General features: G+C 42.8%; 1 protein-coding gene across 1 annotated transcript in view; it reads right to left on the bottom strand.

Annotated features, from left to right (window-relative positions):
* Positions 1-15,611, bottom strand: part of FAM83B (family with sequence similarity 83 member B) — a 72,556-nt gene extending 56,945 nt beyond the window's left edge. The window contains exons 1-2 of the mRNA XM_030555627.1: positions 15,503-15,611; positions 8,954-9,457 (exon numbers count right to left, since the gene is read on the bottom strand). Of these exons, the coding sequence (XP_030411487.1) occupies positions 8,954-9,397 (444 nt within the window). The 5' untranslated portion in view covers positions 9,398-9,457; positions 15,503-15,611. The remainder of the gene's footprint in view (positions 1-8,953; positions 9,458-15,502) is intronic.
* Between the last annotated feature and the right edge of the window lie 737 nt (positions 15,612-16,348).

Here is a 16,348-nt window from a genome sequence, read left to right as displayed (position 1 = left end):
CTCTTATACCCCTCCCTATGTCATTGGTACCTACATGTACCACAACCACCGGCTCCTCCCCAGCACTACACATAAGTCTATCTAGATGCCTCGAGAGATCCGCAACCATCGCACCAGGCAGGCAAGTCACCATACGGTTCTCCCGGTCATCATAAACCCAGCTATCTCCCATTACTAACACCTGCCTTTTCCTAATGACTGGAGTTCCCTCCCCTGAAGAGAACCTCAGTGTGACAGTATACCCCAACATCATCTGGAAGGAGGGTCCCAACTATGGGAAGGTTCTCCTCTGCTCCCATTGACTGCTTTCCTTCCCGGAGCTTTTCTTCCTCCTTAACAGCACAGGGGCTGTCTGACCACAGGTAGGACAAATCTAGGGAGTGTCCCGGAAAGCCTCATCAACATAGCTCTCTGCCTCCCTTAGCTCCTCCAGTTCCACCACCCTGGTCTCTCAGGGCCAGGAGCTCCTTGAACCAAATGCACACATATGCCACCCGCCCACAGGGTAGGTAATCATACATGGTACACTGAGTGCTATAAACATGATAGCCCTCACTCTCCTACTGGGCTTCTGCCTGCATTCTCCCCTACATCTACATAGGTTAATGATAGGGATTTTGTTTAAATCAAGAAGTTCTGCTTCTAGTTTAGTGTAAAGGTTTTAAAGAATGGCAAGCGTACCTCGCCCCCTTCCCGCTTCCCTTCCAAACTCCCTCTCGAAAATCCCTATTATCGTCCCCTGGTCGTTGACTCACTGCTTTATAAAGCCCTGGACTTCCTGATAGCCCCGTCCACTGACTAAGGCTCAGCCAATGAACAGAGGCTTCTAGATTTCAAACCTTGTTTAGAAGCTCACAGCTTCCAACTGCCAGCCACAGCACACAGTCCTTCAAACAAAACAGACAGACAAACATTAGATGTTAATCTATGTGTCTGACAATTTTGTTCTTTACTATAGTTTCAACCAGTTCACTTGGTACTTAAGTCAGGCTTACCGGTCTATAATTGCCAAGGTCACCTCTGGAGCTCTTTTTAAAAATTGGTGTCACATTAGCTATCCTCCAGTCATTTGGTACAGAAGATGATTTAAATGATAGGTTACAAACCACAGTTAGTAGTTCTGCAATTTCACATTTGAGTTCCTTCAGAACTCTTGGATGACTACCATCTGGTCCTGGTGACTTATTACTGTTTAGTTTATCAATTTGTTCCAAAACCTCTTCTAATGACATCTCAGTCTGGGACAGCTCCTCAATTTGTCACCTAAAAATAATGGCTCAGGTTTGGGGATCTCCGTCACATCCTCAACCGTGAAAACCGATGCAAACAATTAATTTAGTGTCTCCACAATGACCTTATCATCCTCGAGTGCTCCTTTAGCACCTTGATCGTACAGTGGCCCCATTGGTTGTTTAGCAGGCTTCCTGCTTCTGATGTACTTAATTTTTTTGCTAATATTTTTTGAGTCTTTGGCTAGCTATTCTTCAAATTCTTTTTTGGCCTTCCTAATTATATTTTTACACTTCATTTGCCAGACTTTATGCTCCTTTCTATTTTCCTCACTAGGATTGAACTTCCATTGTTTCAAAGGATGCCTTTTTGCCTGTCACTGCTTCTTTTACGCTGATGTTTAGCCATTGTGGCGCTTTTTTTGTTCTCTTACTATGTATATTAATTTGGGGTATACATTTAAGTTGAGCCTCTATTATGGTTCCTTTAAAAAGTTTCCATGCAGCTTGCAAGGATTTTACTTTTGACGCTGTACCTTTTAATTTCTGTTTTAACTAGCTTCCTCATTTTTGTGTCATTCTCCTTTCTGAAATTAAATGCTACACTGTTGAGCCGCTGCGGTGTTTTCCTCACCACAGAGATGTTTAAATTTAATTATATTATGGTCACTATTACTAAGCGGTCCACCTATATTCACCTCTTGAACCTGACCCTGTGCTCCACTTAGGACTAAATCAAGAATTGCCTCTCCTCTTGTGAATTCCAGGACCAGTTGCTCCAAGAAGCAGCCATTTAAAGTGTCAAGAAAATTTATCTCTGCATCCCGTTCCAAGGGGATATGTACCCAGTCAATATGGATATAGTTGAAATCCTCCATTATTACTGAGTTTATTTTAATAGCCTCTCTAATCTCCCTGAGCATTTCACAGTCATTATCACCATCCTGGTCAGGTGGTCTGTAATATATCCCTACTGCTATATTCTTATTATTTGAGCCTGGAATTATTATCCATAAAAATTCTATGGTACAGTTTGGTTCATTTAAAATTTTTACTTCATTTGATTCTATGTTCTTTCACATATAGTGCCACTCCCCCACCAGCACAAGCTACTCAGTCATTCCTATATATTTTGTACCCTGATATTACTGTGTCCTATTGATTTTCATAATTCACCAAGATTCTGTGATGCCTGTTATATCAATAGCCTCATTTTATACAAGGCATTCTAGTTCACCCATCTTATTATTTAGACTACTAGCATAACTCAAGGATTGTGTTGAAATCATATCAACTTGGCCTTTTGGTCTAGACTAATTCAGTTATTCTGTCTTTCTTTCAAACCTTTTCCCATTAACATTTATTATAGGTTATTATAACCTTTTATGAATTTTTACATACTTTTTTACAGTTAAACTCACAATTTGGGTAAATTTATAACGCCTATTGTCACAACAGGCCTGGCAAGGCATTGTCAGACTGAATAATTGGTCAGGGTGGTACTGAGAAGTTCAGCAGATCCTTTACATCTGCATAAGGCTCTGGAGTAGTCAGTACCAAAATGTCCTTCTTTCAGCAAAGGCAGCAGCTTCAGCATCTGCACTGAAGAAGCAGACAGCCTCACCAGTCCCAGTATGGGAATCAGAGACATCAGCTCTAGGTTGGTCGAGCCACTAGGATGCAACAACAGGGAGCAGTGGGCTGAAAGGCACACTTTATCTTCAATACCAGAGTGGCTAGCAGCTTCTGCAGTTGCAGAGTTCCGCAGCGAGGACTTTTAACAATGTGGAGGCCATTCTCTTCTTTGGCTTTGGAGGGTGAGGGTGCTCCAAGCACTTATACCTGTTGGAGGAGTGCTCTAGTAAGGATGATATCCTCCTCCCTCTGTCTGCAGGTAAGACCAGGGAAGCACTCCCGCATGGTGAGGAACTCCCTCTAGTCAACTGAACTGATATTGATGTTAGGCCAGCAGTGGCCTCCACAAGGATGTACTGCAGACATTCTTCTCTCTGCTTCTTGGTTCTTATCTTGAAGCCCCTGAAAAAAAAATCAAACGCCTGTTCCTGACTTCACCCTCACCGAGGCACTTCAGGCAGTGAGTGCAAGTTACTCACAAGCACTGGTTTGTGACACCCAAAGCAGGGTTTGAAGACAAGGGACCTTGGCATAGCTTCCTCCAGTAAAAGGCAGAATCTGGAGTCCACTGACAACTAATTGTGAACAATTGATTAAAAAAAGAAGAAAAAGAGGTCTAAGGACCCAAAAATGAGTACCACTAACTAAACCCAGCAAGTTCTCTAAAGGAATGATCAGAGAGCATGTTCTGACCACTGATAAGAAGGAACTGTAGGATGGGCATGGTGGCTGTACACTTTATAACAGGGGTCTCAAACACGCGGCCCGCGGGGCTCAAACACACAGCCCGCCAAGCTCCCCGCTAAGTTCCCTGCGTCCCCCCACCCTTCTGCCTATCTACAGGCCAGGGGTGGGCAAACTACAGCCCGTGGCCCGAATCCGGCCCGCGGGATTGCCCCCTTGGCACCGCAAGGCCCGCATGGCTCCCTTCAGGACGGAGGGGGGCGAGGGAGGAGGCAGAGGGCTCCTCCGTTGCCTCGCACCCGTCCTGCACTCCAACTCCCTGCCCTGAGCCACCTGCTCCACCCTGACCCCCAGCTGGACCCCTCACCCCTCTTGCACCCCACACACCAACTCCCTGCAGTGAGCCCCCTGTTGCACCCTGCACACCTCCTGCACCTCAACTCCCTGCCCTGAGCCCCCTGCCGCACCCCAGACCCCTCCTACACCCAACTCCCTGCCCTGAGCCCCTGCCACACCCTGCACCCCTCCTGCACCCCCTGATGACAGGGAAGGGGCAGCGTTGGGGTGGGGCCTTTGGGGAAGGCAGTGGAAAGGGGCAGGGCAGGGGTGGGAAGAGGTGGGGCAGGGGCGGGGCCTCATGGAAGGGGTGGAGTGGGGGCAGAGCCAGGGGCAGTGAAGGTGGGGGTGTCAGTGATGCGGCCCTCGGGCCAATGCACTAGACTTCATGCGGCCCTTGTGGTCATTTGAGACCCCTGCTTTATAACCTTAGCTCAGAGCACAAGGAACACCAGGTCATAGTGGGGCCGCCTCTCTGGGTTCTGTTAAGGAAAATTCTCCAGCACTGGTGTACGAGGTGTGCGACACATCCTCTCCCCTTCCCAAGCATAATGGACGTGTGCAATCACTCAAAGAAGAATTAGTTTCTTATTGTACATACAGTCGCCTTCTAGGTTCATAACTAGATCCAAGCAACTGAATCAGTTTAAGTCTTGTGAGCTGGAAGATAGCATAAGCAGTTACTTTCTGTTTGGACCTGCATCTTTCTTGAGTTAAATTCAAACAGAGTTGGTACTTCTTTCTTAGTCAGTAAGTTTCTGCCATGAGTCCCACTACATTTACGAAAAGTTTTTTTTACAGTGTAGTTTTAATGTTTTCTAGGGTCCCAGTTTTGCAGTCTTTTCTCACATTGATAGTCCAACTGAAGGTAATGCCCAAGATTTTCAAACTTGATGCACAAGTTTGGCCATATACATTCATTAAGTAGCCTTACTTATGAAAGGGCTGGGCCCCACAACTTACATCGATTTCAGAAACCCATGTTTGAAAATTGTGGCTTATAAGACTATTCACATAAATAAATGCAATTTTGTGTAAAGAGTGCAGGTTTGGAGTTTTGGTTGCTTGTTATTTTTAAAACATCTTTTGAAATACAGAAAAAATATGCTTAGAGCATTTTCAAGAATTGTTTCCAACATCTGGTGTGTATCTTAACTTATTATAGGCTATCAAAAATTCTAAAAGTACTGCAGTAAGCACTGAGAATTGTTTTCCAAACATCCTCCCTTTGTGGTGGAAACCAAATCTCATGGTGTTATCTGAACTAGGTGATTCTGTAGAAAGTAAGCTGAATGATTTCCAAGAGGTGCTGATCAATATTTGGATGCCCACTATTAGACTTGGCAGGAACATGAGAGTGATTTAGGGAAGAGATAGAAACCAAGTTCATAAAATGAGAGGAAGAGACATTGTCAGGAAGTACACCTCCCAGCTTCACACCCACTTCTCTGTCCTCTTCCCTCCCCGCTGTCACATTTCTGAACAACTGTCACACCTGATATATTGATGTAGTATTTTTCTCATTTCTTTGCCACACCACAGTATGCAAGTCTCAGACCTGATAATATTGGAGGCAATTGTGAAGATATGTCAATAGGGAACACATGGAAGGAATATTTTATTATTGAGTTACCCAGGATACTGGACAGTAAGATAAGGAAGTTTTGTGTTGACCCAAAACAAAGGAGTAGTCTTCTTGATACTAGTGCCCAGAAGAGTAATTATCTGGGGGGAGAAATATTATCCACCAGGTGCAATGAGTCAGTCCTTTTATAGCATCTTGAACTCCAGAGGAATTTGGAAAACAGTCTAGGGTTATTGAAAAATCTCTGAAGGATGAGGATAACAAGCCAGTTGCCTTATTTCTGGAGGCCTTATCTACCCTCCTCCATCCTCAATTTCTCTTCAGAGGAGGCTCAAAATCATGGAGCTGCTTCAAGGTGGCTTTGTACTTTTTCTTACTCACCGTCCTGAGTTTTCATATTAGTATGGTAGCAGTTAAACTTAATTTTTAAAGTCAATGTATTCACAATAAGCTAAGTTGATAAGGAAAACATTATTGGCAAGATTCTTTTCTGACATCTTTTATGGATATTATTATTGTTTTCCCCTGGCACAGCTTGGCCTTACGTCTGCCAGAGGAAGAATGTCAGGGTAAATTCATCATTAGTCAGTGATTATATTTACAAAACATGCCTCAGTAAAGAAAGCAGCGGACAAAATTAACATACGTAATTATTTTACTAAATCACATGTTGTTGCGTCCATCCTTGAGGAAAGAGGTCAAGAAAAATTAGTTCACCCTTAAGGTAATCTTTGCCCTGTAAATCTCCCAAAATTTAAAGAGCATCTAGACTATCTGATGGGTCAATCACCACCACCACCAGTCTCAGGCTAGTTTATCTTGCACACTTAACGTCTGCTTCTATCCCATTAAAGCTGAAATTCTTACTGACTTCAGTGTGGGTGAGATAAGATATGAAACATCTGGGGCCTCATCACCAAGCTACAAATGAAGTTCTCCTTCCTGAGGACAGTCTCATTTGACCATTCCCCATTATGTGACAAGTAACACCTTTTAATGAAAATGTCTCAACATAACCTACCTCTGCCAAGCAAGTTACCTGGTCCTTTCTGGAATTCTAATGTTTACAAACTGACTTAAAACATTTGTACTGCAGCTAATTATAAGTACCTCCCCTACAGTGCACCTTTCTTTAAGCATAACTATGCATGAATCACATACCTGCAGAAAAAAGAAAAAGAGTTTTAAGACCCAGACAAATACCATTTCCCCCTTCAAGACTGAATGTTAACGTCTCAAAGAACCTTATCTATATCACCACAAGGCTTTTTTCCTGTTTTGTATTACACTGATCAACTAATCAAGTCTAATCATTGCTCATTCATCAGTAACATCAACTACAAAACATTCTCTTAATTAACATGCAAGTCATTTAGATCTCCAATACTTTATTTAAAGTACTGTAAATAGATCCTTCCTTAAAAACAGTAAGGGCCACATCCAACCTTCTTCATATCAACACACAGAAGAGGAGTATTTGCCCCAAATTTTGAGCATTCATGTGGCAGCATCCCCTGCACAGGGTAGAACCAGTGGAAGCAGCATGGACTGTAGCCAGAAAGAAACGTGTACACAGAAAAGACATGCCACTCGTTACCATCTCAGGTCTTAAGAGAGAAGTCAGTATGTCTTTTTGGTACTCCAAGCCCCTTCCACAAGGGAAAGCCAGTACTGGCAGCATGACCAACTGTGCTGTCGACTGCTTTCCCTAGGGGAAGAGGGTTTTCATGGATCAGGCTCTCCAACGGGGAAAGGAGATTACAATAAATTGGCAGAATTATTGCTGCTAAAAGGAGCATTAACATAAATACAGTATTCTGACTCATTTAGAAAGGAATATGCCATGAAGACTAACGCTTCCCAACTCCTCCCTCCCTTGTAACTGGGCTGTTTTCTTCCCAAATGCAGCAGTACCAGTAAGCAAACGGTAGGGATGGACTGGTGGCAGCACCACAGTGGTAGAAAAATACCACCACATAACTGCCTTTTCTCACCATTCCCTTGCCAGTCCACTTCCTCTTTATGGCCCCAATTCAGCAAAGCATTTCAGCACATGATTAAACCCATGTTTTTTCAGCAAAGCACTTCAGCAGGAGCTTAAAATTGAGTACATACTTGTGTGCCCTTGGTAGGCTTGACCATGACCTGCAGCCATCTGCAGGGAACTTGGAGTGAGGAGCACAGGTTGCAGGAGAGAAGAGTTTGAAGGAGGTACCACAAAGCCAATTTGTATTCCCCTGGCTTAAATCCTAGCTGCAGTTGCAGCATGCCTGTAACTAGTTCTCTTAATAAAGAGCCAATTTAATGTTAGAAACATGGAGTCATTTGATGTTTTTACTTAGCACATTGTACATGAAACAGGGCCTAAAATGAAATTTTTTGGTAAGTGGTTTGCTGAATACGGATGGACTGCTGAATCTGAGCCTACACTTCCAGTGCCCATCCATGCCACATTACTGAGGTAAGTGTGGGGCTTTAAGTCATGTATTTTCTTTGGATAGATGTGTATTTGCTTATACAGCTTTCAGTTACAAAAAGCCGTGATAGGTGCCTCATATATCTCAGCTTAAAATTAGTAAACTTTGTATGTCTTGCTTCCATTTTAAAGAAATATTGATCCAAGATCGAGACTCTTCTGAAACTGAAGCAATTTAAAGTGTGGTAATACTTTTCTATAGCTTTCCAGCAGCATACACAGTGATCAATGGCTAAGCTAAATATGATAATGTACAGTTAAAAGGTCATAAGTCAAGGCTAGTAGGCTTAAAATAATACCTCTATTTGTTTTGCATGATGAGTGTGCATGCAAGTGATCCCTGCATAAAGATTTCCCCCCCCTCGTGTCCAACATTCCACAGTAAATTAAGTACAGTTTATGGGATAACATTCACCTTTTCCTCATGTGTCAGGCATTGGCAATTTCTGAAGGCAGGATACCAGACTTTATGGACCAAATGCTATTTATATAACACTACTTCTTACCCCTCTTTTGTGCTTTTCTGTTCTATTACTGTGAGCAGGAGTTGTATTCAAAGTCACAAAAATCTTGCTTCCTGAACACTTCAAGAAACATGATTCTGGTACATGTAAGTCAGCAAAATTTTCACAAGAATTGGACTGAGACAATTTCACATGCACACACGAACACCTAATCACAGCAAAATAACAAATTGGATAGATCTTGGAGCTAGACTGAATGACACCAGCTAAGGATCTAGTCCAATGTTCCAGATTTGTTATTATAACATTCATATGAAGATTCAGTTTATATTCAACATAAGGAAAGCTGAGGTCAAAACAACAGGTCTGTCAATTGTCTAGACATTTTTTATGTGCCTATCAAAGGCCTCAATCCAATAATTTTTTACATCCACTTTTCTTTCAGCCAGATTTTTCTTCCCACTGACAGTATGCACAAAAAGACTCAATAAATATCAAATTATTTCCACAGTCTTTGAATATAAATATTGTTTAAACTGTTTACCTTTCTTGCTTCTCTTATCATCTTCCTAATAGTTTCCTTTATTGTGAAAGGCTGTATTCGTGGTGGATGAAAAAGTAGATCAATATTTGTACCTCCAGACATTCCAGGCATCAGATAGGGCCAGCCCAAGTCAAGGTTCGGAGCTTCCACATCAGATTCAATGGGCCAATAAGTACCCGAAGAAGAGGTATCATCAACAGCATTGTCAGAGGAATAAATTGTGTTTTGAGGAAGTTTCTGAACAGTGTTCAAAATGTAATTAATTTCTTCTTCTGCTAGGAACTCTGAACATCTCTCTTTGGAAATAAATTCTTGGTAGGCTTCTAAACCTCCTTCAATTAAAGCATCAATAGCTACACGATACCATTCCTTGTAATGAGGTTCAATGTAATTTTCTGATCTGCATTCATCATGTAAAGATGAAAGCATAGATGATGTTTCCATTTTCACCAATATTTAATGACAAACCTTTTAAATTTCCATTCATGCACCAATGAAATGTACCTGAGAGGAAATTGAAAGAAAACAGTTAAAGTTTTTGGCAATTTTAATTATAATACTTTAACCTTCTCTCCCACCATCTAAGGATTTCAAAGTGCTTTGAAAAATTCATTAAGTAAGCTTCACAAACCTAAGCCAAGTGGTATTATTCTCCCCTTTTTCAGATGGGGAAACTGAGGCACTTGTGAGTTAAGTGATTTGCTGAGGTTCATATGTAGAGTCTGTGGCAGGGCTGGCAATACATCCCAGATTTTGTGATTCCTAGACTTGTAGTATAAACAGCACGTGTTCTGTGTGTGGAGAATGAATATGTAAATTTCCTCCAGTCAATTGTTTCAATATTCTGTGCTTGTTGGACCATTCTTAAAAGTGTTAAAACCCCAGCCCTGATTCCTGCTTCTTTATGCTCTAGTCTCTCATATTCCTCCCTTGTACACATACCTTTTCTCAGGCTTCTCTGAAACCACAGCCTTTGATGTCCTTATCTTTATCTACCTTTTTATTCACCATGCTGATCTAATCCTCTTGCTGCTTGAAGCAAAGCCAGCCTACCTCACTTTCATGAGTTACTTGAAAGAGAGTTTTCTCCTCCCACATTTGAATCAGACTATGACTCAGCAATCTGTTTTCTAGTTCCACCCTGCTCTGCCTCTCCAGCGGCTGCTTTTATCCTACTGTTAATTTAAAACAACAACAATAATAATAATAAAAAATCAGGAGTTTTTCATTGCTCACATAAATGTTCTTTTTTCAATTAAACCAGAAGGGCCGTTGCGGCTGCTGCCACAGAGAAAGGTTGTATGTACAAGGGGAGTAAGTACATAAAGAATATAGGGCCAAGTTTTCCTCTCATTTACAGACATACAACTCCACTGAACTTCTCCAGTTTACTTACAATCTTTGGCCTAGGGAGGAAAGCTATAACTTGGAAACCCATGAGAGCAGCATGCAAGTGGTCAGGTACAACAGAAAGCAGATACATGGCAGAACCTTCCCAATCCCAATGGTAACAACATAATGTGACTCAGAGAAAGATAACCAAAGGAGAGTAGAGGGAGTTGGGAGAACAGCTATTGAGTGCAGAGTAATTTAGGATGCAGATACCTGTGTTGCTAGAAAATTAGTATGAAAATCCTTGTTGGAAGCCTATTTAATGATATTTTGCAGTAATGCATTATTTATGTAAATAATAAGTGTACATGTTATACTAAACTTATTTATTGAGCACATAAAATATTTTATTTATACGTAGATCTTCCTAATATTTTTGCAAGAAGTACAGTGTTCATTTACTTTAGTAATCTACATTGGAAATAGCCTAAATAATACAAAAATGCAACTGAAAATGGCTTCCAAATACCACTGAAATTAAGCCTAACGAAATAAAAATTAAAAGCTCCCTATAGCACACTGTACTAACTTAACTGTAAAATCCAATGTTCAGATATTATTTATTTTCAGTTCTGGATAGTAATCCAAGTAATGTTTGTGTCTACAGATTTGTTGGTCTTACAACTAAATTCCTTCTAAGGGAGGAAAAATCAGCTGGATAAAGGAGGATGAAATAGGGGTGAACAATTAAACCAAGACTGCTGTTGAGGAGATTGCTAAATCTGAAGCTTAAAAGAAATGGGAAAAGGACAATCTGAGGCTGGCATCTGCCAGACATATGAAGGATTCAATCTGAATTCTGTCTCTGGAGCAGCAGAAGGAGAGATCACCACCAAAATATTATGCTTTTGAGCCTGGAGGAGAGGAGTTTTTTTGTTGCTACTGTAGTGGCGGATTTCAGTGGTTAGCAGTAAGCTAAAGGAGGCTTGGTTCATGTCCACTGACTGAGAATTATGATGTGTTACAGTGGGAGATATGCAGGGGCTGATTATCCACTGCCTTGCACAGTGGGTACAAGTAGGTATAAAATAGGAATATTAACATCTTTACATACACTTTGTACAGATGCAAATGACTACACATGGTGCAAGGCTGTGGAGAATCAGTCTGTGATGCATAAAGGAGCAAAAAAATTAAAAAGACAAAATTAGGCCTCTCATGAAGTTGAGATAGTATCACTTTGAAATCAATGTTTTGTGAACTCAAACAACAGGGCAACACTTTTTCAAAGCTATTTAAGATCAAGAGTGAAAAGTTACTAAGTACAAAATTCATAGATATTCAACTGAATATAATGGGAAGACAATTCACTAATGCAAGCTACTAAATTGACCAGTTAGTGCACTTTTGCAGGACTTTCCCAGGGCTAATATCACTCTAACCATTGCATTAGCAGCAAAGAATCCTGTGGCACCTTATAGACTAACAGACGTTTTGGAGCATGCTCCAAAACGTCTGTTAGTCTATAAGGTGCCACAGGATTCTTTGCTGCTTTTACAGATCCAGACTAACACGGCTACCCTCTGATACTTGCAACCATTGCATTGTTAGTTTGATGGTAAGGGCCTGATCCTGATTCCAGTGAAGTTGCTCTCTCTAAGGTATTTCTAAAGTTGGTTACTACTGTAGTATCTAAGTGTTGTTGGGAATGGGAATTCCCATTGATTTCAACAGTTGGAACAGGATCATGCAAATATAAAACATTGACATCTTGAGAATAAGTGAAAAAATAACACTACATTTTACATTATATAGATCTCATGGCAGTGTCTAATCTTCAACGGTGGTGTTATACAATATGGTTATACAGGGATTTCTACTTTCTGTATATATTTCCCTTCTATCCTTTGTCGTGATACTTTCTTGCTTTATTCTCTTCAGTATGCATTGCTATTCAATTTATTTTGTGTGCACCTCCACTCCTAATAAATATATATCCAATATTGGGTGTGGGGACTGATGCACGATGAATGAGGCAAAGCTTCATTTGTTCCACTCTCCATTCCTTCTAACTAGCCCATGCAAGTCTCTGCAATGGGGATTATGGGAAAGACGGTTTGATTTCCTTATTTTTAATGGCCTAGAAACTCAGATGTTGTAGATTGGAGTTCAATTTAAGTTAATAGAGCTTTACAGATTTATTCCAGCCAAGCATTTGGCCCAACATTGATATTTTTCATATTTTTCCTTTTCCTTTGTTTTTAAATAAGGACAGGGGGTTCTTTGGCTTTTGCTTGTTCTTTTATTGAAGAAAATGTATTTATTAAATATGACATACAGGTCAAATGCAATTACATGGGCTAAGATATATGGTAGCAGGCTATACATACAATATGGCTCTCCATCTCAAAAAAGACTGCAGACTTCTGCATTAATGAATTTTGTCCCACATAAGAGTAATTACATTTCTCAGAAAAAAATGTTGCTTATAAAAGTGTCAAAAGCAGCATCCTTTTAAGAAATTAAATACATTTCCAGTTTATCATAAGGAAAAAGAAGGCAGTCAAGGCAGGTGAGACACATGGAACATATTGTCTGGAATTAAGGACATCAGTGTCTGGTACGTGGATAAGTACAGACAAAAGAAGACTCTCAAATTGAAGTGATTCTATCAAGTAGATAGTACCATCTCTAACTCTCTTGCAATTGTCTTTTCCCTCCCCAGAACATAAGAGTTATTGCATAGGAAGGGCACCTTGATGGAAAGTTAAGAACTTGTAGAAGGTACGCTACAGGACAGATATTTAGACAATTGGTCTATCAGGCAAACTAAACTTTTTGTATTTTTATGGTGTATCAACTAGTTAAAATTTCACTATATTAAAAAAGTATATGGTTTGGGTTTTTTGAGGGCTTTTTAATATAAATCAGCACAGAGATTAAATTGAGAAACAAAGTGTGCTGACTTTTGAAAGATTTTTTTAAGTCCCTTCTGCCATGTATATTGTTTCTGTATAGTGGGCTTGAGTCTTCAAAGACTCATTCTCAGGATCAATCCTTACATCAGCAACCCTATTACTGACACAGCTAAGGATTTGCAGGATCAAACCCATCTTCCTATCTTTGTATATGTCAAATGCACTTTGATTAATCAGACTTTGTGTACATACTTTAAAACAGACTGGCTGTGAGAGAGCTGTCAGGTACCTTCTGAAATATACCATCAACTGTCAATTCCAGTGTTTTCCCTATGTTTAGTTATGTGCACCTGACTGTATTAGCCATCTTCCGGTTATGGACATAGGGACTGGATACTTTACGTTGGTCAACAAAGAATTTTCCTACCAAGAGCTGAAATGTGCTTCACTGAATGACTAGGGGATTTGCATTTCAGAGCATGTGCTCTAGCTGAATCAGTTGGTACAGTATGTAAACTCTGCATGCATCCTGCACAGGCTTGCTCATTTTTGCTCACGCTAACATACCCCGCTCTCTCCAATGTTGCTACCAGGAACATAGCAAGACAAAGCTTGTATTTTGGGAAGGAAGTGGAAGTGTGTGTCTTCGTAGAAATGGACTTACAACATGTTAGCCTCCACAAAGATGACAAAATACATGAGACATAGAAAATGCAAAATAAATAATGAGTCCTGCTCCATATTCAGGCCCTTATACATTGCACATTACCCTAGGCAATGACCCACCTGTGGGTATATATCAATGAGACAATGCACAAACATCTCCCTACATCCCTCACCTCTATCACATATGATGCTTGTGGATTTTATGGCTGTTATTGGAACAATACACTTTTAAACCAATTATTCCTATTACCAAAGCTATGGACAATACACAAAAGCCTTGCTCAGCCAATTGCTAACAGAATAGATGTTTTACGACAGTGCATTCCCTACCTATGTAGTTCCTTTCCTACCAAAGGATCCAAAATGCACTATTACAGTCAGAGGAAAAGTAGAATTTAATAGGGAAAAGTTGAACATCATTATTTCTGTAGGATAGAAAATTAAACTTTGACACAAATATGAAAACTTCCAATTGCTGATTGACCTTTAGGAAACTAAACCTGTGGTAGCTATGGCCAGAGCTGGAAAAGTTTCTGTAAAACAAATAGGAGAAAGACCCAACCAACAGCAATTGTATAGGTGCTCAGTAGGTGCAAAGAAGTGCAGAACAACCCACTATTTACTTCAGGTGAGAAGCGGTAAAAGCTGGAGTGAGTTCTACTTGCATCCTTGCCTCCAAGAAATTTCAGGCCCTACAATAAGCCTGGGGGAAAGGACCCAACGGCACATACCCGGGTCAGCAGAGCAGTTGTGACCATGGAGCCCTTCAGAATATTGCTTTCAGTGGGCTTAGCCAGCTGCAGGCATGTTACCTGCTGAGTGAACTCCCTGGCAGTGGAGATGATGAGCTGCCCCAAGACATGACCAAAACCACTGTGGTGTTGTTCGTGGTGGTGTGCCAAGCCGGCAGGCTCCACTCCATGTGACCCAGCCTGTTAGTAGCTATTTGGCCAGTTCACTACTTGGGTGGGTGTGGCAAGGGGACAGGCTCAGAGCAGGCCAGAGTGGGCTGTCACCCCTGCGGCACGCAAGCCCAGGCCTGGAGGAGCACAGAGTGCACCCACAGTGGGGTGTGCGTGCAAGGCAGGTCCCGCCCGCCACAGCCAAGCTTGGATCCCACAAGGTCTGGCCGTTTCTGCTCAGACAAAGCCCAGCTCCTGGGCATGTTTGCCCCAACAAGTCTGCAGCTCACACTGAAGGGGGGCGGGTGAAGCCTGCAGCACCCAGCCTCTGCTATTGCTCTGCCCACAACCCCCTGGCCCCTTCCCCCAGCTCTCACTGCCCTGCCCCAAAGTTGTCCCCTTCACACCCCTAACGGCCCACCTCCCATTGCCCTGTCCCCGCTGATCACCAGCAACTCGCCCCTCTGCCCTTGCTTCCCCTGCCCCAGCCCCGCTCCTTTGCTCCCCTGGGCCCGGCGGCTCCGCTTTCAAACCCGAGCGGCTCAGCAGGGGACTGCCGGGGGAAGGGGAGGGGCGGGGCGAGCCGGACGAGCTAGCCGGGCCGTGGGGCACGGTCCCCGCCGCCCCTCAGGCCGGCAAGGGGCTGGCGGCGAGCGGAGCAACCCGGGGGGCAGGGAGCCGAGCCCCGCTGCCCCCAGCCCCTGCAGAGAGCGAGCAAAGACCCCACTTACGGTGCCGAGCCCCCCCGCGCGTGGAAATCGCCTCAAACCGGGTCTAGGGAGCTTTTCCCAGCCTGATCCCGAGCGCCTGTTGCCCTGGCGAGAGTCACGTCGGAGCGCGGCGAAGTGCAGCCGGCCGCAGGTATTTCCCGGCGCTCTCAGGAGCGCGCTGGGTGGGGAACCAAGTTGGGACATGCCAGGAGAGTCACGCCAAAGCGGGAGCGGGGCGAGGAGCTGTGGGAACGGCCAGACCCCGCCCTGGGCACAGTACTGGGCCGGGCCGCTGGCACCGGCTACGCTGGGGAAAGGCAGCTCCCGACGGGGGCAGGCCCCTGACTTGGTGCCTTGCACAGGGCAGGCTGGGGGCAATGAGGAAGCGGAAAGCTCGCCGCGCGCCAAAGTGCCTGCAGGCTCGAGCGAGACGAACGGGGCACATGCAGCCCTGCTTTAAGCAGCAGACACACAGAGACATAGGGGAAAGAAAACCTACTAGCGCACCTGCGCTCAGGAAACTCAAACGGTGCGTGGGAAAAAAAAATCAAAGCTGGAAGGAGTAAACTTTTCATTCATCCACCGCTTGCTTTAGACTTTGAAAGCACAGAGTCCGTTTCTGGGATGAAGAGGTTTTCAAGCGGAGTCCAAGAAGATGAAAGGAAATGCAGCCTTCCATTGGAAGACTGATTCCTAGATGGAAAGTTGTATTTAATTAAAACTATTTACTTACTTACTTAAAGTTAATTTTGGAGCTCACTCTAATGCTCTCTTGTTGTGTTTTGGGAGGCTGTTGGCTAATGGTTTAGAGAAAGGGAATAGGCATTAGGACATCTGGGATACATCTACCCTGCAGATAACACAGAG

Source organism: Gopherus evgoodei, chromosome 3 (assembly GCF_007399415.2).
Source record: "Gopherus evgoodei ecotype Sinaloan lineage chromosome 3, rGopEvg1_v1.p, whole genome shotgun sequence".
Classification (NCBI taxonomy): Eukaryota; Metazoa; Chordata; order Testudines; family Testudinidae; genus Gopherus; species Gopherus evgoodei.
Note: the sequence above shows the minus strand (reverse complement) of the source record. Positions and strands in the feature narration are given on the sequence as shown.